The 22,025-nt window shown below is 35.8% G+C and overlaps 2 protein-coding genes and 3 non-coding genes across 5 annotated transcripts; 2 read left to right on the top strand and 3 right to left on the bottom strand.

The window, feature by feature from the left end:
* Positions 1-3,555: 3,555 nt before the first annotated feature.
* TRNAL-CAA (transfer RNA leucine (anticodon CAA)) lies at positions 3,556-3,639 on the bottom strand. The gene has a single exon. It is a non-coding gene; the product is annotated as a tRNA-Leu (tRNA).
* A 7,155-nt stretch (positions 3,640-10,794) lies between these two features.
* TRNAR-ACG (transfer RNA arginine (anticodon ACG)) lies at positions 10,795-10,867 on the top strand. Its single transcript has one exon. It is a non-coding gene; the product is annotated as a tRNA-Arg (tRNA).
* Positions 10,868-10,958: 91 nt separating this feature from the next.
* TRNAL-CAA (transfer RNA leucine (anticodon CAA)) lies at positions 10,959-11,042 on the top strand. The gene has a single exon. It is a non-coding gene; the product is annotated as a tRNA-Leu (tRNA).
* A 378-nt stretch (positions 11,043-11,420) lies between these two features.
* LOC133868665 (uncharacterized protein At4g18257-like) lies at positions 11,421-14,243 on the bottom strand. Its single transcript, XM_062305601.1, has 3 exons — positions 13,924-14,243; positions 12,612-12,932; positions 11,421-11,682 (listed from the first exon to the last, which is right to left on the bottom strand). Exons 1-3 carry the CDS (start codon positions 14,184-14,186, stop codon positions 11,523-11,525), a joined length of 744 nt encoding a protein of 247 aa, XP_062161585.1. The 5' UTR covers positions 14,187-14,243; the 3' UTR covers positions 11,421-11,522.
* A 1,253-nt stretch (positions 14,244-15,496) lies between these two features.
* Positions 15,497-20,549, bottom strand: LOC133868641 (urease accessory protein G). The gene is made up of 6 exons (XM_062305571.1): positions 20,112-20,549; positions 18,912-18,972; positions 17,349-17,550; positions 16,905-17,026; positions 16,661-16,765; positions 15,497-15,846 (listed from the first exon to the last, which is right to left on the bottom strand). The coding sequence occupies exons 1-6, from the start codon at positions 20,411-20,413 to the stop codon at positions 15,763-15,765; spliced, it is 876 nt and encodes a 291-aa protein (XP_062161555.1). The 5' UTR covers positions 20,414-20,549; the 3' UTR covers positions 15,497-15,762.
* Positions 20,550-22,025: the final 1,476 nt, after the last annotated feature.

Raw genomic sequence — 22,025 nt, 5'->3', positions numbered from 1 at the left:
TGTTGACGAGCTCGTTGGAGACGACATTTTGAGCAAAATCGTCTAATTTTGGTGATTTCATCTATTTGACGACTTCACTACGAATGCTCTTTAAGTACCTATTAATTGCCACCGAAACTCATCCACTGAGGTTAACAAAGTAAATCCTCTTTCTAGTTTAATTTAGTAGTTAATACTTCAATTCAAATCCTCAAATTAATAATAGAAAAAATAAAATAAAATAAAAATCCTCAAAAGTATTTGTTTCTTCTTTTTCCTTTTTGATTCTTTTTCGGATCCACAAAGGCTTATAAATAGAAGGATATATCCGGCTTTACATAGGAACTGCACATCTCCGGTTAACAAAATGAACGGTCCAGATTCAAAAGCAGTTTGTTTAAGGCAAACGACATCGTGGCATTTTAACAAAATGAGAGAGGAAACGAACTCTCCTGTCTTCATTAAGCAGAAACTTTAACTGGCGAAAAACAAAAACGCAAACTTTAATGGAGAGTTCGTTTCCTCTCATTTTGTCGTTTACCTTAAATAAATTGCTCTTGAATCTGGACCGTCCAATTTTTGTTAGCTGGAGTTGTCCAGTTTTTTCCTTAACTGGATCATGTAAGCCCGATCCTAAATAGAAAATCTTTATGCATGATAAGTTTGAAAACTTTGAATCGCTAAACGTATGAAGCTCCAATATCTCTCTAATGGAGGACAAGTCAGGTTTTCGAAGAACAAAGCCACGGCCTCTGAGAGAGATAGAGGTGCTGATAATCTCAGCCCAGGGCCTCAAGAACGTGAAGCACGTGACCAGGATGAGGCCCTACGCGGTGGTCTACGTCGACAAGGAGTACTGCGTGGCGAAGACCCACGTGGACGAGCTCCGCGGCACCGACCCCACGTGGAACGAGGTGGTGAAGGTGAAGTTCAAGGAGGGTTTACCGGAAAGTGACGTCATGGCGGCGCTAAACGTGGACATATATGCGCAAGGTCACGTGCGCGAGAAGCCGGTGGGGAGCGCCAGGGTGTTGCTGTGCGATGTGTTGAAGGGAGGGGACCCGTCTGAGCCACTGGATAATCCGATCCAGTGCATCACGGTGCAGGTGTGGAGGCCCTCCGGTAGGCCCCAGGGCCTGCTCAACTTGTGGGTCCCGCCGACTGGGAGGTTCTTGATGAGGAGGGAGCCTGATGATCTGTCTTTGAGTATCAAGGAAGCGGCGGAGGCGGTGGAAGAGGAGGTGGCGGAGAAGAAGGTGGCGGAACGTGTAGAGCTGCTACAGGATTACTAGTCTTTGTTTTGGGTATTTTGTATTAATTGTGCATGCATGTTGGACATGTGTAAGTGTGTGTTAGTGTCTCTTGTTTAATTAGCGTTCGTACGTAGTTGTTTTTCATGAGTGAGTGACTCGAGTGAGTTTGGTGCATGTCTTTTCCTTGTACGCGGCATAGAAATGGACCAAATGGTGTAGCATAGAATTTGAGTTTCTGTTTATTCCCTTGTCAAAATTTGCATATATAACTCAAGGGTGGCTCAGTCGGTTAGATCGAGCATGGGATAATAGGCTGGGGCTTTTCTTCTATTTGATTTAAGTTTGAATTTTTTGGGTACGACCTCCCTTTGGGGCAGTTACTTGGGTTGTGTAGAATGTTTTTACGGGCCTCTGACCATTTGCTTATAATTTAAAGCTCAATATCTGAAATAGTGTTCGACATTATGTTAGGGATTAGTCTTTGTTTTCTTGGCAAGACAATCACTGTATTCCGAAGGTTAAACTACTACCTTGGCGGGATAGTTGTTCAGCGAACGAGGTAGATTACAGCATATAAAGGGCTGGAATACCCTAATAAAAAATATATATATATAGCTACTTCTTAATTACTTTATATTGTTCTACGTACATCAATTTGGGATGCATTTTGCTCTCGGTAGAAATTATGAGTAATGCTACATATCATCTCTTTGTCCTCCCAAAATTGATGTGGCTCTTAAAATCACCATTGAATTTAAAAATTGATGTGGCTCTTAAAATCACCATTGAATTTATAATAGATCATTATTGGATTTTGATCCAATAGTGATTTTAAGAGCCACATCAATTTTGGGAGGACAAAAGGAGAATTAAGGGATGATATGTAACATTACTCTTTTTCTTTATATATATACTCGAGTGCATTGAATTTAAATTACGAAAAATATCACTTAATCCCTTAATTATTTTTATCACTTTTGCAATTTATTCTTTAAAATTTAAAAACTCTCAATTCATTACGATCTCACCCATCCTGTTAAGGTTTAAGGTTAAATTTGATGGTCAAAAGATAAAATGACCCATATATGTACTCCCTGTAACTTTTATAAAATTTCAATATTACCCTTAAATTACAATTATTAATTTTTACAATTAACTTTTTAAAATTACAAAATCACCCTTACATTAATGCTAAAAGAAATAATTCTTTTTTTTTTTTAATTTTTTTTTATTCTTTTAGTCTTGCTAGCTAAAATAGATAAACACTCACGGATTTAATTTTTCATGTATTCTTGTTGGCAAAAAAAAAAAAATAGCACATCGGAATTAATAATTAAAGTTATTAGTACCTCACTTACATTTTAGATGATCGATTAATGTTCTACGTGATCCTCCAAAAGTTTTATTCCTCTCGGCCGGCGGTGGAGTACGCTATGAGCATTATTCGAGTAATGCTTATAAAACCCACAATCTAAGCACTTAAAATTACATTGAGAGAGAGATATAGATTTAAAATTTTTAATAGATAGCTAGAGTTCACTACAAAAGCATTATTCTGATTCTATAGCGAATTATTACTTATTTAAAAAAAACTAAATAGGAATTCTTTTTTATTTTTTTTTTAAAAAATACTAGGTTTCTATATAGTGCAATATATATAATACGATGATGGTTTTAATGGTCTTATCGAATAAGGGATCATTATTAATTTATGTTAATTACATAAATATTTTTCAAAATCATGCGCCCATGCATAATCTAAGTTCTAGAACACTTCTAATACCTTTTTTTACTTTCTTTTTTTTTTTTTTAATGGAATTAACTCCATCAAACCTTCCATATATATATATATATATATATATATATATATATATTTTTTTTTTTTTTTCTCTTTGATTTTTACTTGTGTACATGCAGTAAAGTACAGTGTTTTATATATAGTATGAACTCTGTCGATTATCAGGGTTGGCTTGTATGCATTTTTTACACTTGAAAGTTGATCAATCTTTATTGAACTTAATTTGGCAGCCTCGAATGAATTGCAGCATTTAATTTTGGTGCCTCCACAATGATGAAGATTATGGAAGACCCTGGCATACCGAGTCCTTATAACAGGGCTTGCAAATTACAAAAAGCCAACATCTATATCGATCAAACCATGCATGCATGCAGAATTAATGTAAACAAAAACAAATCTAAACATCCCTATTAACTGAAGCAATTCCCATTTAACGTTACAAAAACCCTCTTCAATACTATTCTATTTGAGCAAATTAAGAACCTGGAAAAAAAAAATTAAAAAAATAAAATAAAAATAGTGTAGTGTCAGAAGTGGGATTTGAACCCACGCCCTCGTTAGAGGACCAGAACTTGAGTCTGGCGCCTTAGACCACTCGGCCATCCTGACTTGTAGCGTAAAGCTAATATTTTACTATGTTAACTAAAACACGATGTAATTAATATGATGACAAATTTGAGGAAAAAATAGAAACGACTCCACTGGCACTGGGGATCGAATTAACAGAGAAGCTCTGGTTTCGTAGGAAATTGCAAAAGAATACTCGAGTTCATTGAATTTAAATTAAGGGAACTTGATCGATCACTTAATGCCTTAATTATTTTCATCATTTTTGTAATTTAATTCTTCAATTCATTAAATTTTTAAAATTGCCCTTAATTAAATTATAATTATTATTTTGTTATAATTGACTTTTAAAATTACAAAATTACCCTTACATTAATGCTAAAATAAATAGGCTTTTTTTTTTTTTTTTTTTTTTTTTTTTTTTTTTTTTTAAAGTCTTGCTAAAATAGATAAACACTCACGGATTTAATTTTTCATGTATTAGAATATAAAATAGCACGGGAATCTCACACAACATGCTAGTCACCGCCGTCTGTCTGCCCGCCATTCTCCGCCCTTCCCTCTGCCGGAGCTGTTGTTCTTAATTTGGGTCTTTTAGTTGATTTTATGTTGGTTTGTTAGTTTTTCCTCTCTTATCGTTTCTCTGTTTGGGCTTTTGTCTCCCTGATATTTTGTTGCATTATTTTTTGGTAGAGACTGTCTTTCGGCTTTTGTATGTTGGTTTTGTTCGATCGATGTGGGGTGGCTACTCGTCGGCAAGTTTCACTTATTTAAAAGCTTTAATTTTTTAACACGATATGCGAACCCGACATGAAGTTAACGGATTAAGATTGAGGAGTCTAATCCGTTTAATGATCGAGTTGAGTTATGATTGACTTATATAATATTCATGCATGCTTTAACACGATCCAAACTCGACATGTGAACACGAATTATTATACATGACATTTGATTACCTAAACAAATATTTAAAGAGAGGAAAAAAAGAAAAAAATGAACTCTTACGAAACTCCTACGAAACCCCTAAAGTCGGTTTCATCAGAGTTGGTCCAGAAAGATGTTACCATTTTTTATCACTTTCAAAACATACATTAATTACTCACCTTCTATTAATGTACCGCACGTATACAAATAGAGAAAAAACGCGCTCATTCTCTTACAGAAAGTCGCGTTTCAAGCTGTAACTTCCTCCTTTCGACAAACTATGCTGCCACTCTCTTCCAACTCTCTGTTAATACTTAAGACGTTTAGGGTCTGTTTTTCTTTTTTAAAAAAAAGTTATTTATGATTTTTTCAGTAAATAAAAGTTCCATTTTATTTACTGCTGATATGAAGGATAGTGTTAATTGAGACACACGTGAACATATGTAAAATTGAAGCAAAACTTAAAAGTTATATTTTTGAAATTAAAAACTCAATAATTAAATTTAAAAAAAATAAAAACTTAGTGCTAAATATGATTTTTTTTTTTTTTTCAAAATCTTTATAGCCGAGTCAAAAGACTTATATATATATATATATATATATATATATATATATATATATATATATATATATATATATATTGTAATGAATAGTAAGTTAAAAACTATGAATCGCTGAACGTACGAAAAGCTCCATTTTTTTTTTAGATGAACAGCTCCATTTCTCTAATGGAGAACAAGTCAGATTTCCGAAGAACAAAGGCATGGCGTCTGAGAGAGATAGAGGTGCTGATAATCTCAGCCCAGGGCCTCAAGAACGTGAAGCACGTGACCAGGATGAGGCCCTACGCGGTGGTCTACGTCGAGAAGGACCACGTGGCGAAGACCCAAGTGGACGAGCACGGCGGCACCGAACCCACGTGGAACGAGGTGGTGAAGGTGGAGTTCAAGGAGGGCTTGCCGGAAAGTGACGTCATGGCGGCGCTGAACGTGGACATATATATATGCGCGCGGTCACGTGCGCGAGAAGCCGGTGGGGAGCGCCAGGGTGTTGCTGTGTGATGTGTTGAACGGTGGGGACCCGTCTGAGCCATCGGATAATCCGATCCAGTGCATCACAGTTCAGGTGTGGAGGCCCTCCGGTAGGCCCCATGGCCTGCTCAACTTGTGGGTCCCGCCGACTGGGAGGTTCTTGATGAGGAGGGAGTCTCTCTCTTTCAGTATCAGGGAAGCGGCAGAGGAAGAAGAGGTGGAGAAGAAGGAGGTGGAACCTGTAGATATGAGCTGCCAGAGGATTGCTAGTGGTGGTACTGAGGTTTAGCTAGGTTTTTGCTTTTCTTTTCTTTTTTTTTTTAAATTTTTAAATTTTAGATATTTTCATGAGTGATCGATCAGTGAGTTTGGTGCAATTTTCAGAATTTGAGTTCGATCTGTTAATCTATGCTTAATTTCAGCATATGAACTGCACAAACATGTCCAGGGGCAGTGTAGCGCGGCTTAGGGCTTGTTCGGTAAAACTTTTAAGTGACTTTTTTTTTTTTTTTTTTTTTTTTTTTTTTTTTTTTGAGTTATTTGGTTGCGATGCGAGAAAATAGATTTTGGTGTTGGGGTGTCCTCGTTATGTTTAGGGTTCAAATTTCCTTGACTAAAAAGTAAAAACAATCTTTTGAGGCTACACTCACAGGTGAAATCAGAGTCTTATCCAATCCGTGTAAAAGAGATGTTTTGTACAGAGTTCGAGATTTAACCGACAAGCGTGGATACACAAAATAATCCCATCTTAGAAGGAAGGTTCCTCATCATTAAAAATAAATAAATAAAACTTTGAGGGTGTGCCCGTGATGAATATAATAACAAGAAATAATGTTTCTTGTACAACTCTAACAGCTCTTTTTATTTTTTTTATTTTTTTTTTATTTTTTTTATTTTTTATTAATCATTGAATATTTAAGGCCCACATATAGGAAAACAAATTCAACGGTTGATTAAAAAAAAAAAAAAAAAAAAGTAGTTAAAGTCGTACAAAAATTGTGTAAGAGCACGTTGTGCAAAAAACATTTATCAATAACAAATACCCATTAATTTTTGTGATTATTATCCAAGTTAGGCAGTTTAACTACGATCACTTCATTTAATTCACTTGTACAGATCGAGTTCATGATTATTTGTTTTTTTTTTTTTTGTTTTCAATTCTCTTTAATTTCGTTTTGTTTGTTTTTATCTGCACTTAGACCCTTAAATGTTATCTAGATCGATCTTCAAAGGATTCTTTCAAATTTCATTTTGAGATCTGGTAAATTCTCTTAGAAATACTACTATACGTACAGGCACATAGCAAAGTGAAACAAGTTCAAAACCCAGCCAAAGGAGAAAATGTCACCAAAAAAGGGGGAAGGGCTGGAACACGATTGCTACCCTTTTTTCTCATCGTTGAGAAATGATATATATTTGTATATCACTTGTATATATCCCATGGGCGGCTTGAGCCTTAATTAGGCGACTTAGGCGGTTGTCTAAGACCCCCAACTAATAATTATATAATAAATATATATAATTTTTTTTAAAAAAAAAAATTAAGGTTAAAAAAACATTTTAAGGATCTAATGTAGTAAAAAGTTAATAAAACACTCTTTGATAAAAGCTACCACTTAATAATTGTACAATTAAGGTTATTTTCTAAACAAAATTTAACTTTAATATGGTAAAAATTTAATAAATAATTTCTAATTAAGGCCCTCAATTATGGTAAAAGTAATTACAAATTACATTTATAAATTTTTGAAAAGTTTTACTTATTTACTATTTTTAAAAGCCCTATTTTTACATTCATGAAATTTGTCCAACTTGCATAGTTTTTTTTCCAACGTTTTATTTGAATTGAATGTTTCAAAGTACATAAATTCTCATTGTTTGCGTTGTGCATATATAATAGATAGAATTACACTATTAGTGAGACTTTAATGTCTAACAATTTTTTTCCGCATTATATTCTATTACAAATCAATCTTTATATAACTTATTTCCATTTTTCTCTATATTTTTCATTAAATCTTATTATTTCATGTCTTTGAATCAAGTGATAAATCAATTTTTTTTTTTTTTTAACAAAGTAGAACCTCTTCATTGAAAAGAATAACTGACCCCATAAAAAGGATTTAGGGAAATGAACTTTCCCTAAGTACAACATGTTACAGAAAACTAGGAATTTCTTCAAACTAAACAGAGTCTATCTCATGAGTAGAAGCCTCCTTAGCTAAACAATGAGCAACACTATTAGCATCTCTACCCACATGAACCATAGTTGCATTTCGTAATCCTTGTAACTCAGTTTTGATCTCTTCAATAAAATGACCCGCAACACTGAAATTTGGATTTATAGAATGAACTTCTCCTACCACTTGCTTAGCATCCCCTTCCAAAATAACATCAAAAAAATCCGCTTCTTTGCAAAACGAAATGGCTTCCAATGCTGCATGCCATGGCTTCCGCAACTTTGGGTGACGCCACTGAGTTTTTAGTAATAGCCCTTGCACCCAAAAAATTTCCTCTAATATCTCTACCCACCACACCAAAACCAATATAATTCCTTTAAACATTCATAGAGGCATCCCAGTTGACTTTGAACAAATCAACTGGGGGAGGTTTCCAACCTGTAGGAAGTCTTGTACCAACTAGCTCCCCATAGCTAGGCTCATGGGCTTCCTACTTTCTATTATATCATCTATATTCTTCAAAGGAAATCACAGTATCCTGATATACCACCTGAGGGGGAGTGAAGGTAGATTCAAAAATAAATTTCTTCCTTCTCAACCATATCCTACGGGATAGAACCGCCATTAAGCACATATCATCATTAGAGAAACGGTCCAAACAAAACTCCACCAACTGCATAAGATTTTCCCCCATAAAGGCACACTTTTAGAAAATCATAGAACCCCCTAGTCAGAGCAGATATTATGAGGCCTCCACTGGATTTTATTGCTGAAATAATTTAGGCAAATCATTGGGACTATCTGTACAATTGCGCATGTCCTATGTATCCCTGGCTGGTGCATGATTTTTATGGGCTCTTGGAGGTGGTTCAGGATGATGACCGTGAGATTATTTTTCAAACTACTCTTCAGGGGCACATAATTCAGATTGACCCATAGATTATCAATTCTATCATTGGGGTTCCCGTGCTTCCTATTTTAGCCAATTCGTTCTCAGAGGTTATTGAGCCTGCTAGCATAGAGCAGCTCAGGGATTATTTTGATGCTCATTCACAGGGTGACGAGTGAGCTTATGCTCACATCAAGATTGGTGCCTTCTCCCCCCCACATCGGTTGCTCGCGAAGATTGTATTGCACAATCTATGGCCCACAACTCGTAGGAGTGAGCTAGTTCTGAAGAGGGCTCAGCTTTTGTATGCTCTGTCTATGATGATGCCTTTCTACTTGTGCAAGCACATCCTCAACCGTATGCTTGAGATGAGAGATGATCACTCTATAGGGCTTCCTTTTGCCTGCTTGGTCACGAAGCTCTATCTCTAGTTTATGACTGACATCTCTTCTGAGCCTAGGATGCGAGTGCAGGATCCTCTTGGGACTCAGAACCTCATAAGTGAAATGCCCAGCTACAGCATGAAGGTCAAGACGAAGCTCCTAAGCCTCCTCCAGTTTAGTTTGAGCTACTCACTAGAGCTTCATCTTCTTAGACTGCTCCTCCTCCTCCACCTTATGATGCTGGATTTGCTCAGGTTATGGTTGCATTGAGCTCTATTCAAAGGGATGTCAGCTCTATCCAGCGGGAGCTCAACTTTATCAGTGTTAGAGTTGAGCAGTGCCAGCTTGATATACAGGACTGTCTCCAGCACCATCATCCATCTCATGAAGATGAGGATTGAGTGTTGTTTATTCATTTTTTTTTTTTTGGTGTTTTGTTGGTTTATTTTGAGACAATTTTTACTTTTATTCATTTTTTGGATATTTGTAAAATTTTATAGGGTTAAATACGTTTCTAGTTCCTGAGTTTTGGAAACTTTATTTCTTAATACCTGAGTTTCAATTCTCATCACAGATGGTACCTCCGTTTTGGAAAAAGACCAAATTAGTACCTCAGTCAAGTTTTCCATCCAAAAACTAACGACCCGCCAGGTGTCAACCCTTGAAGGTTGACACGTGTTTTAGTATAAAAAAATAAAAAGATTTTTTCTCTATTCTCTCTCTTGCCCATATTTTATTCCTCTCTTTTTACTGTCAACTCAAGGAGGAGGGAAGGATCTCGACTCTTCCCTCCTCTCCTCCTCTTTCCTTTATGTTTATTTTTGTTTATGATGGTATTTGGTTAGAGGTTTCTTTAGCCATTCTCACCTTTCTTTAGGTTTTATCTGTCGTTATGTACGACTTATACTGCCCGACTCTGCTACCTTGGTGTCTTGGCTTCTCCACCAAGTTGGTAGCTCTCTCCTCAATGTTCGTCGTCTTCTCCCTAGTGTGGTGGCCGTTTTTCAATTTCTTAGATCTAGTTTTTCTAAAGTTAGATCTACGTTCCTTTGAGGGTCTCGGCTCCCACGTGTCACTTCACCGCCATCACCTGCGTCCCAACTTTCTGATGCCACTAGTCGCGCCTAATTTGGCCTCCCACGCGCCCGCGCATGGTGCTCATGCGCCGAGTGGAGGTTCGCCACCAACAACGCGTGGATCTCACGTGCCAGATGCCTTGTTGTCCTCCGCTCCACCAATAATTGGAGTTGCTGATTTTTGAGCTTTTTTGCTATTTATTTATTTCTATTTTATTTTGTTGCTTGGGTTTAGTCTTCCTTTAGGAGAAACTCTTGTATTTTGATTTGTGTTGGTACCTCTCTTTTTTGTAGTCCCAGATTTCGACTATTTTAGTACTTTTACCGCTTCAGCTATATTCGGGAGGTTTCTCAAGTTGAGGTAAAGATGGACTTTCTAATAAGTTATAAAAAATAGTTTTAAAATACATTTTATACACAAATAGAAGGAAGCACTCTAATTGGCATATTAAATAAAAAATATACAAATATTAAAATTAATTTAATTTAATTAATATTTAAATATAAGAAAAGTGCATCACTTAAACTTATCGCCTTAGGTTTCAACATTTATCAAGCCGGCCTTGACATCTCCATATAATTAAATTTTAAATTTACCATCTAATGGTAAATTTAAAAATGAGATGTACAAATATTATATATGTTTTCAATAGTCTAATGACTTTGTGCCTAGATTACCATTATATTAAATGTATAATGCTTACAATCAGCAAGGACTCCGTGGCCCAATGGATAAGGCGCTGGTCTACGAAACCAGAGATTCTGGGTTCGATCCCCAGCGGAGTCGTTTTTTAATTTTACTTAAATTTGTCATTATATTACATAGTGTTTTTTTTTTAACGTAACAAATATTAGTTTTAAGGTAGAATCACACGTAAGTCAGGATGGCCGAGTGGTCTAAGGCGCCAGACTCAAGTTCTGGTCCTCTAACGAGGGCGTGGGTTCAAATCCCACTTCTGACAAAACCGAGTTTCCTAGTTTATTGTTTTTATATTTTTTTCAGGCTCTTTGCTCAAATAGAATAGTATTGAAGAGGGTTTTTGTAACACGTTAAAAGGGAATTGCTTCAGTTAATAGGGATGTTTATATTTGTTTTAGGTTTACATTTTGTAATTTGTATGGTTCGATATAGATGTTGGCTTGTTGTTGGCAAGCCTGATAAGGACGTGGTTGCCAGGTTCTTCATTGTGGCACCAAAATTAAATGCCGCAACTCAGGTGTAAAAAATGCGTACAAGCCAACCCTGATAATCGACAGAATTCATACTATAAAACACTGTACTTTACTGTACACAGGTAAAAATCAAAGAGAAAAAAAAAATATATATATATATATATATATATATGGAAGGTTTGATGGAGTTAATTCCATTAAAAAAAAAAAAAAAAGTTGTAAAAATTGGGCTGGTAAAGTCAGCAGCAACTAACAAAAAGAACTGCTGATCATGTCTGTTGGACATTGGATGCAGCTTTCAGGTTCTCTAGCCGTTTCTTTAAATAGGCCTGTCTCAGTTTCTCACGACGAGCTGCTGCTTGCTCTTGCCTGCGCAATTTGAGCTCAGAAGCCTTTTCTCTCCCTTGATTTGCCTCTTCATGAACTTCCCTGAGGGAAAACCACAATCACAATTATAATCATGTAATGAGCCTTGGCCATATGACACACAGGTAACAGTTTTCAGAATAAAATAACGCAATGGGACTCGGGAAATACACAAACAAAAACAAACCAAAGAACATCTTTAATTTGTTCCATTTACATGTGCATTTACAAACAATTCTTTAGCTTTCTGACAGGCCTAAAATCCATGTGAGTTCAACTACATCCCATAAAAGCCTGTATCTTTAGCCTGACACAAAGATCATAGTTAAGATATATACATATATTGTTTGGTCGAATTAGGTTCAATGTGAAGTCAGATAGTGTCAAGTCAAAGTTGATCTAGAGCAACAAGTATCAAAAGTTAAAGACTTCAGCATTGGCTGCTGAACCTAGGCCAATCCTGACATATCAGCTGCAATAATGCAATTTAGATGAGTAAAAAACAGCAATCACAACCAAAACGTAGGCTAAGTGTTTAAGAGCCTAAAGGTTGTTACGCATGGTAACAGGATCCGGAAAAACGGTAACAATGCAATCAGATTCTCTACATAATAACATAACATAGTAACAATGTTGATTTCTAATTATCTACATAACATAGTCTCTTCCTTGTTTGAAATCAAATATGGCAACATAACTTTTGACAACATATTGAGAAAACAGGGAGAAACTATGAAATGTCAATAGCCGCTAAGTGATTAATACATTGTACAGCACATTATAGGCCTGAACAAATAAGTTGCATCAGATTAATAACCAAAGTAAATTCTTCATCATCTATTCTTACCCTGATTTGTATAGCCAGAGGCCCTGCCCTAATCAACCATTGCCAACTAATTCAAATCTTAGACCTTGTGTTTTGCATTTATTACTAAGAATGTTACAACAAAACAAAATCTATGTACAATACCAGAAAGAACTTAAACCCGTACCTCACAAAGCGCTTGTGTTCATCATTGTCCATTGTTCCAGCTGTCCGCCCCAGTCCCAAAGGTTTCGTATTAAACAAGAAAGAGGCATTATTCTCACCATCTTCACTCTCTGGCGGTACCGTGGCAGAAGCATCTTGGTCCTGAGGGGGCTGTGACTCATCCTGCTCATTGTTCTTGCGGAAGAAATCCACACAGTACTTCTCCTTATCTTCCTCATCAGATAGCTCTCCCCTAACTATCTTATCATATAATTGGGCCTTCCTCTCTAATGCCGCATAGCTGGCTGATCCATCATGCACTGCTTTCAGCTCAAGTTTGTCCCTGGATTTCGGTGCAAAACAGAATTCAACTTAGTGGCAAGCCGAATTAGAGTCCATAGGCGATTATATTTGTACTTGAGGCACTAAATATGAGACTGAAATATACAAAAAGGCAACATTGGCATCTACAGAAACTGCCATGGCATGTGGGAGTTGGTCACTTTTCACATTGAAAGTTTGACATGTTGGACACGTGAGGACACAACGTTAAAGCCATTGCTTGTCAACAGTCATTTGGAAACTAACAGGAAAAAGTGCATTCACTCACCCGAAAATAGGAAAGTAAAGAACTATAAGGTGTAAAATGTTTTTGTAATGAAAATTTTCATAATCCCTTTACCCTCAAGTACCCTAATGAATGCAAACAAACACTCAAACATTGACATATGTAAATGTTCAATAATATTATTGTGTCCATGCCCTCATCTCTAAATCTTGGAAGTTAGGGTATCCGGAACAGTTTATTGCAACCAGTCATGGAGAGAGAGGGAGAGAGTCAATCAAGATCAAAACCCTTTCTTGGAAGATGATTTTTAACAGCATTGACCCTACCAAAACATAGAAGATCCATGTAACAGCTGCAATATGTGATATTGGATATGCCTCTAAATCTAATGATCTTTTCTTAGTCCCTCCACCCACAGAACAAATCCTTTTCTAAGACTACTGTAAATAAACCAACCACCAGAACCTACGGGTGCAGCAATTGAATTTTGTAATCACATAACATAAGAGCAACACAAAAGTTAATGAAGGAGTGACCACCAGGAACCCACTCACTTTGAAATCAACCAGCCAAACCACATTAAAAATTCGATTACGTAACAAAGACTCATAAACAGACCCAAAAAAGGGGAACCCAAAACAACATTTGCCAATAAAAGCAAGCTCAAAACTTTAATTCAATTGTAGAAGAAGAATAAAAGAGAAAATCTCTTTTACTTATCAAAAAAAAAAAAAAAGAGAAAAAGTGAGAAAGAAGAGAAGGGTACTTGAGGGCTCGGGATTCGACGCCGGAGTTCTTGACGGAGAAGGAGTCGGCGATCTTGGTGGGCTTGGCGCGGTGGAAGGAGAGGGCGTCGGGGTCCTTGGACTTCTTGGACTCCTCCTGGGACTTGTAGAGATGGGCCTTCAACTCCATGATAGAGGAGGCCCCCACGCCCTCTATGGCCCTGTGCTTCTTCGGCATAATCGACGACTCCGTTAGCCATCCCAGCGACTCCACCACCCTCCTCTTCCCCTCCTCCTCTCCCATCTCTCCCTCTCTCTCTCAAAAACTTGAACTGCTTTTTCTTTTCTTTTCTATGGCTGATTCGGTCCAACCGTAATTCGGCTTCGCTCATGTCGGGGGCGGTGGAGGACACGGGCCGGGCCGGTTGTGTGAATGGTCGGCCCATCATCGCCATTTTTTTATTTCTTTTTCTTAAGAAGGGTAAAAATGAGAATTACTTATTTTTTTTTTTTAAAGAGAACCAATAAAAATCATTCTCCAACCACCTTTTACCCATTTCTGTATAATGAATGCCTGAATTCACCGTTGGATTTATGGTACTCACAAATCTGATGGTGAATTTGCAAAAGAGACGGTTGGAAGATGAGATAAATAATGATATGTAACATGACTCGTTTTTAAATGAATCATTTTTTATAAGAGTAATGTTATATATTATTTTTTTTTCTTTTTTTCTTTTTTATATTTTGTTGATGTAACACTCTTAATTAATCTTTAATTTTTTTAAAAAAAACAAAAGCCGATCTAAAAGATGATTAGCAGTGCTATATTTCGCTTTAGATATCCCCTTGATTTATAACCAAAAGAGTCAATTAAAAATTGAATAAAAAAAGGATTATATAAATACAAAACATAATTTGTTTTGAGTTTTAAATATTATTATTTTTAGTTTTCCTTTTTTTTTTTTCTCGAATTTATAAGGGTAATTTTTTTTTTTTCTTATTAAAAAATTTAAGGCCATTTCATCTTTTTGCATGAAAAAAGTCGTCCATACGATCTTTAACTTAGGGAGACATTGCAAAATTGAGTATGAATTTCCTACGAGTACATATACTTTCAATCCAAGTGCCTATTTGATCCAAATTCAAGCTAACACCTTGAGTTTAAGGGAGTACTATAATTTTCGAGATATCATTTCCTTATCAGATAACATAAAAATCTAGTCATATCATAATATAAGATAAGAATATGATCATTATCACCTGATTTACATTAATTATATTATTTATTCATATGGCCAATAAATAGGCCTTACAACTGTACTATCAATACAAGTCACTCAATAAAAATGTAATACAATCAAGCTTTTCATAATGGTAGACGGAAGCCTCTAAAGACCACCCTAAAAACTCTATGTTCTCTCTCTTGCTTCTGCTACTCTTCTATTTTCTGCATTTTATCATAGATTTCTACACCAGGCAACAGGAACATACATGAACGCTATTCCAGACACAGTGGCAAGTGCTTTCTATTCTGTCTAGTAATCGCTGTTTTCATTTCATGTTGTGTGTGCAAATTAACATCCAAGACAGATTGATCAGTGGAACAAGAACTGAATTCAAGATAAGTACTTAGATATTCATAGTTCCAAAAAACACCATGAAATCGAAGCCGTAGTTACCAAACAAGCAACGGCTAAGCATGAAAGCCGATATTCATAGTTCCAGAAAACACCATAAATACGAAGCCATAGTTACTGCTAAATGCAGGCACACAAGCATTTGAAAAGTTAACAACACGGACGATAATGTATCTACTCATTCCTGAAATCAAGGAAGATACAAAATATAAGCTGAAGCAACTTTCCAGAAAGAGGAAGTCAGCGACGCTTGTTCCCAGTCGCTGCTTCCCAACCCTGTAAAATGTGGTTCGTTATTTCCTCTACACCAAGCCCATGCTTCACCTGCATATTTAAATCACATACATCATGAACAAGGCAAATTTTAACATTGTCACAAGGATAGCATGGAGCACAAAAAGTGCAACTATATCTTATAATTGTTCCCCTAACTCTTTGCTTTGAGGAAGAGAAGGGGAGAAAGATAAACCCACAAAACTTGTCAACAACATTCTTACAAGGGAAGATGAACAATCTGACAGGCAACCGTGCCAAATCTATGTACAATTTTATTGAAAATAATCCTACTCCAAGTCGAATTGGGGTAGTACTCCCAATTCGAATCCAATAAGGACTCCTTAAATAATTTGGTCAACAGTTCAACTCCCAGTTGAATGGAAATAGGTCTCCCAGACCAAATCAAACTCTAAGTACTCCTAGGTTAAGTAGGAGTAGAAAACCTAATTCAGATTTAACTCCACTTCTTTGCCTATAAATAGGCTCATATCCCAGGATAAACTACAGATTGATTATTTTATACATTGATCATACTTTTATCTCAGAAGCTAATTTAAGCATCAGAGCGAGACCCTTGAAAGGGTCTCTTAGTTTTCGTTGTTTTGCAGTATTTTTGGAGTGTGAAAAACATCAAAGAACGCGTACCGAAAACTGTCCTAACAAATTTGATTGGTTATCTTCCTGTTATGTTTGCCTCCCTCTTGTTTTCTGTTTTATTTCTAAATCACATTTCAAATTGAACAAATCCTATAGGATAATAAAAGATGAATGTAATTGTGCAACTCCCATAGCTCATAGTCAAGTTAATGCTTGTATCATGTTTATGATAACCAAACCAAGTAAAAAGTGTACTCAACCCAACCTGAGCAAAGACAAATGGCCCCCCATCACGCATTCGAAGTGCATCACGCTCCATGACAGTCAAATCAGCGCCAACTGCTGCGGCAAGGTCGGTCTTGTTTATTACCTGAAAGCCAATGCAGTCAATTCATTTTGATCAGATGCCCTGAGTATTTTATAAATAATTGGTCAGCAAGATTGGTAATGAACAGATTAGGTGGGTGCCACAACCAAAGCAACAGCTATGAATTTAAGAAAGAACCTACAAGGAGATCAGCTTGGGTGATGCCAGGGCCACCTTTTCGAGGAATTTTATCACCACCAGATACATCTATTATATAAATGATATAGTCAGCCAGTTCTCTGCTGAAGTTGGCGGCTAAATTATCTGCACCAACACAAATTCAAGTGAATATTGAACCATTTTTCTCATTGAAACTTATTCCTAAGAGTGGTAACACAGCGATATCTATGCACAATTTGATATAAGCAATTTTTTTTACAACTTTACTTTATCATCACTACCACCTTTCCCATTAATTGACACACTTTTCCAAATTAATTTTAAAGCCACTTAATTCCAAATTCCGTTTTAGTGGTTCCCATATGACCACATTTCCAATTAGTAACTTGTGGTATACCAACTTTAATGTCAGTTCCAATCAGTTTAAAATTAAATACTGCTACAATAATCATTTCTCTAAAAGTACCTCCCCCAGATTCACAAAGAAGTATGTCTGCTTTGTACAAGTTAGAGAGCTCCTCAAGAGGGCCAAGATTAATGCTAATGTCTTCACGAATTGCAGCGTGTGGACATCCTCCAGTTTCCACAGCACGTATCCTTTCCTCAGGAAGTGCTCCATGTTTCACCAAGAACTCACCGTCCTCTTTTGTGAATATATCATTTGTCACCTGAAATAATTACATGTTTCTTGATATCTTTCTATCATAATGCAAGTATGGACATCCCACCTCAAGTTATTACAAGATCTTGACTGACTGTGTGTGCAGAACATGCATAGGTTTTTATTCCTTGGTACAAGCAGAACCTATTGACTTTCTTCTGTTTTAATAAACATTTTAAGGCAAATCATTCCAAGAGAAAGCTGGTAGAGAATTACCTATAAAAAAGAAAAAAGAAAAAGCAAGCTGGTAGAGAATTGTGTTTCAGGGGTGCTTGACATCTCCAAAAGGATGGCAATCTAGTAATTAGTCAGGACATGAATAAGACACTGTTTAGTAAAAATTAAGCAAGGTCAATGACACATTATGCTAAGTATGCAAAGTCACCCTTGAAAAGCTGGTATATTGCTTGCATTGTATGCTTCAATGGTGAGTCTATGAATATAATTTGAAGAACGGATTGTATATTATTTTAGTACACCCATGTTTAGAGCAGGTTGAAAGAGATGATAAGCTAAATACTCTACGTCCATTCATGACCAACTAACGAGGGAATTGCAAAGCAATAAACAATAATCTAGAATGTAAAACATAGCCTAGAAAGCGTCTAAATATATCAAGATTTATTGTTGGGATTAGTAAATCGACATACAAGTATGAGGTGCTTTCACATCGGCGTACAAAACACATATTATGTATCTATTTGTTATGATTATGTCTAGAAGTGATCAAGAGAACTGAGTGTATGTCTGTCTGATGTGCACCACTAAAAGCATGTATGCAGATCTCTTTTGTATGAGTTGTAGTATGCCTAGAACTTCAATATGTGAAGCTCTAGGTTAAGCCTGAAGGTGTTTCTTATATTCTATTTTATGCCTATTGAGCCTTGCTTTGCCTTGCTTCAAGATACTAACCTAACAGGCTTCAAGGTCTTTGCAAAAATCAACTACCGTGTAAGGTTGTAACATGAGACACGAAAAACTTCACACACTCAGAAACCAAATTTGCAGATACTTTGAAGCAATTATTCAAAGTCTAAAATAGAGAGTGTCATCAAATATGCTGAGTCATATGTTATTAAGAGAAATAGGATTCTAAGATTCTTTATACTGCAATGAACAAAGGAAAGATTACATTTATTTTCCCTTCTTCCTCTCTCTTTCTTAATTTTGGCTCCACATTGGCTGCTAATTAGCTTGGTTATGATAAGCAAAGAGTTAAAGCAGCTTAGAAAAGCTGTATTTTGTTTAACTTTTTTTATTATTTTTTTTAAAATGGCTCAAAATGAATGCGGCAATTTTCCAGAAGGAGCAACACAGAGAAACTCATGATGAAAAAAAATATTCAAAATTGTCAGAAATTCTACTTACTGCAGCAAGACTGTACTTGTCCCGCAAGAATTTGCACAAAGCCAGCATTAAAGCTGTTTTCCTGTATGACATGAAGCAGCATTCCATCAGCACCTGATTACTGTGTGTGATTCAGGCTAGAATTGAAAATACACACATGAAATAAAAGTGGAATCAAATTTGAATTTGGGGGCAAAAAAAAAAGACATCTCTATTTCCCTTTTAGTTATCTATATTTACATTTCAAAAGAACAATACTTGTGAGGTAAATATGCCAAATTAATAATAACAAGAAATAGCCAAAAGCTCAAAATCATATGCAAGTACACAACAGCTAGTGTAAGAACACCTTGGAGCCTTAAAGATAATTTGTTATCCAAAATGACTAAATAAAGATGTTGACAGAATATATACTGCAAAATAGTATTAGCATTCAAGTTGCTTGTGAGTTGTGAATGCCAAACTTTTCACACATTTTAACACATCCAGAGAGAACATTTTCAAACTCAGCTGATCAGTCAGCTATGGGACAGATGAAAATTGAGGAAGAAAATATATTATGAGTTACCAAGATGGCTACTTGTACTAACTTACAATACCCACTGACCCATTTGATTTTAAATCTTCAACAAACGACTTCTCAATATTGTGACTTTCCTTCTTTCTCTCTTTCTCCAAATAGTCCACATAAGGCAAAGAGAAGCCGCATTCCAAATAGAGCAATTTTTATGTCGTCCAAGCAACCCTTGCCATCCAAGTTACACATCTATTACTGTCTTTGGCATCAATACTGAACCCCAGAAACATATTAAACACAAAGGACTACAGTTCCCTAGCAAAAGGGTAATGAAGCAGCAAATGGTCATCACATTCACCACTTTTTACACACGCAATACCATTCAATTAGGGTAACATTGTCTCTTACAAGGTTATCAGCAGTTAAGGATTTTACCCGAAGTAGATGTCCAAGCAAAACACACAACTCTTTCAAGAACTTCACTGCGCAATGCACTCCTTCAAGGAAATTATCTCCATATGATAAAGATGAACTTTAAAATCATAACAAACATGAACTTATAAAGGAACCCAGAAATGAAAAGTTTACAAAGTAGTATTAGAATCAATGATTTCTGAGTCTTTGAAGGAAGAAAAAACTAATATTGACGCAACAAATGTCAAGTAAGCAAAAAAAATGGAAGATCAAAGGGAAATAGGAGATACCCAGTACCAACTGGGCCACCAATGCCGATAGTGAAGGCTCTTTCCTTGAAATCCCTGGTGACAAGTGGCGGAGCTCTTCTGCTGAAGTAGCCTGGGGAGTATATGGGCTCATGTGAGTGTGGTGCCAGTCCATCATGGCTATGGTACACCTTCCCATCAGGGCCCACCCATGACTTTGCCGTTGAATCCCCATGAGTATGATCATGATGCTGGTGATCATGATCATGATCATGATGCTGGTGATCATGGTCATGGGTATGGTGGTGACCATGGTCATGGGTATGATGATCGTGTGAAGCCATTGACAATGATCTGCAAAAGAGTTTACACTGAAGTGAGAGGCAGGAAGAAGCCCTTTCCCCCTGGTGGCTTTTAAGGAAGATGGAGATGATAGTGGAACTTTAAATTACGAAAAAAACCCTTTCATTGTTTTGGTAATCAATTTCTTGATGCCTGGGTAGTTAGGTATTTTTTTCCTCAATCTGAAGGCCCTGATTGGATGGGAATCTACAAAGATAAGGTAAGTTCAAAGTTGTACTCTATGCTTTGACCGTGTGACTGTCTGTAAGACTGTAAGAGTCAGAAAGAGGAAAACAAAAATGAAAAAAGAAAAAGAAACAAACAAACAAACGCATTAAATATTAATTAGTTAATAGTGGTTTCTTGTAAGTCGTAACTTTCAAAGCATGGATTCCCGGTGCAAATTAATTAGTATTAATTTGAAGGCACTAATCGGGTATCACAATCCTAGCCTTTAATTTTAAATATTTTTCAAAATAATCGAACACTCAAACGTGTTCTTTTAAGTTATAGCAGTAAATGAAATGGAATGACTATTTTATTTAAAAAATAATAATTTTATGAATATTTATATTTTGTATAAATCTAAAATATGAGAATAAAAGTGGAAGAAATAAAAAAAAATAACATTATGAATTACATGTTGTTTGGTATTAGAAGCCTACTTCCACCGCTACGAATTAAGAACGGAAAAAATGTAAAATAAAATAACTTAGTGTTAAAATATATTTATACTCTAACACTGGTAAATATCAACAAATTGGGGATTTTAAATTTTATTCAAGTCCATCCTTTGAAACATTGAACCCCATTCAATCCAATTGTTATGTGATAAATTTGCTTGATCATTTCAGACCTTTCCCACTGACCATGGATGTTGTCATGTGTTCATAGCCCAAATTCTTGGCCTCAAAAAATTTTCTTTTGGAAGGACCTATCTGTAGCTGGGAACCAATTCAATGGCCATGTATATATTTTTAATGAGTAATACTATATGCCGTATTTTTATTCTACAATTATTTCATAGTGTTGATATACCAGTTTCAACTAATCTTTGATTTATTTTAAATAATGATTGATCCAATGATTTATTAGAACTGCATGCAAGCATTATGAAATAATTAAGATATAAAAATATAGTTCTCTAATATTCGGAATATAGCCTAAAACAAATCTAGGATAGAGATTGCATATTGCAAAAATTGAATAGTCTAAGATTAAAAAAAAAAAAAAAAAAAAAAAAAAAAACCACTAAATGCCTATTTTCTCTCTATGTTCTAATTTATTTCTTTAACACAGAAGAAAAATAAAGCAATATCTTACAATAACTTATTGTAACTAATTGACACCATAATCTGTTTTCTTCTTCTACAATTAGGCAGCATAAAGTAGCCCATATATGAGGAAATCCATGCTCTTTTTTCCTACAAACTGAATAAAAAGAGAGATTTTTTCAACGAGATTTCTGATGTCAGAGCTGTGACCTGGGCCAACATTTTATATATTATTAAATTGTATTGTTTTATACCTAATTAAGAACTCATGTTTGATTACATGATTCAATATATCCAACATTTGTGCGTTCTACATATTATGCATGGCAGCCTTCTTTTT

This window comes from Alnus glutinosa, chromosome 5 (assembly GCF_958979055.1).
Source record: "Alnus glutinosa chromosome 5, dhAlnGlut1.1, whole genome shotgun sequence".
Lineage (NCBI taxonomy): Eukaryota > Viridiplantae > Streptophyta > Magnoliopsida > Fagales > Betulaceae > Alnus > Alnus glutinosa.
The sequence above is the reverse complement of the archived record's forward strand: the minus strand, read 5'-3'. Positions and strand labels throughout refer to the sequence as shown.

Coding starts and splice junctions, on each gene's coding strand:
- LOC133868641 (XM_062305571.1), bottom strand. CDS start 20,413: ATGGCTTCACACGATCATCATACCCATGACCATGGTCACCACCATACC. Junction 17,551..18,911: donor ACAAGTACAGTCTTGCTGCA/GTAAGTAGAATT, acceptor TAATTATTTCAG/GTGACAAATGATATATTCAC. Junction 15,847..16,660: donor GGCCATTTGTCTTTGCTCAG/GTTGGGTTGAGT, acceptor TTAAATATGCAG/GTGAAGCATGGGCTTGGTGT.
- LOC133868665 (XM_062305601.1), bottom strand. CDS start 14,186: ATGGGAGAGGAGGAGGGGAAGAGGAGGGTGGTGGAGTCGCTGGGATGG. Junction 12,933..13,923: donor GTCGAATCCCGAGCCCTCAA/GTACCCTTCTCT, acceptor ACCGAAATCCAG/GGACAAACTTGAGCTGAAAG. Junction 11,683..12,611: donor GAACACAAGCGCTTTGTGAG/GTACGGGTTTAA, acceptor GTTTTCCCTCAG/GGAAGTTCATGAAGAGGCAA.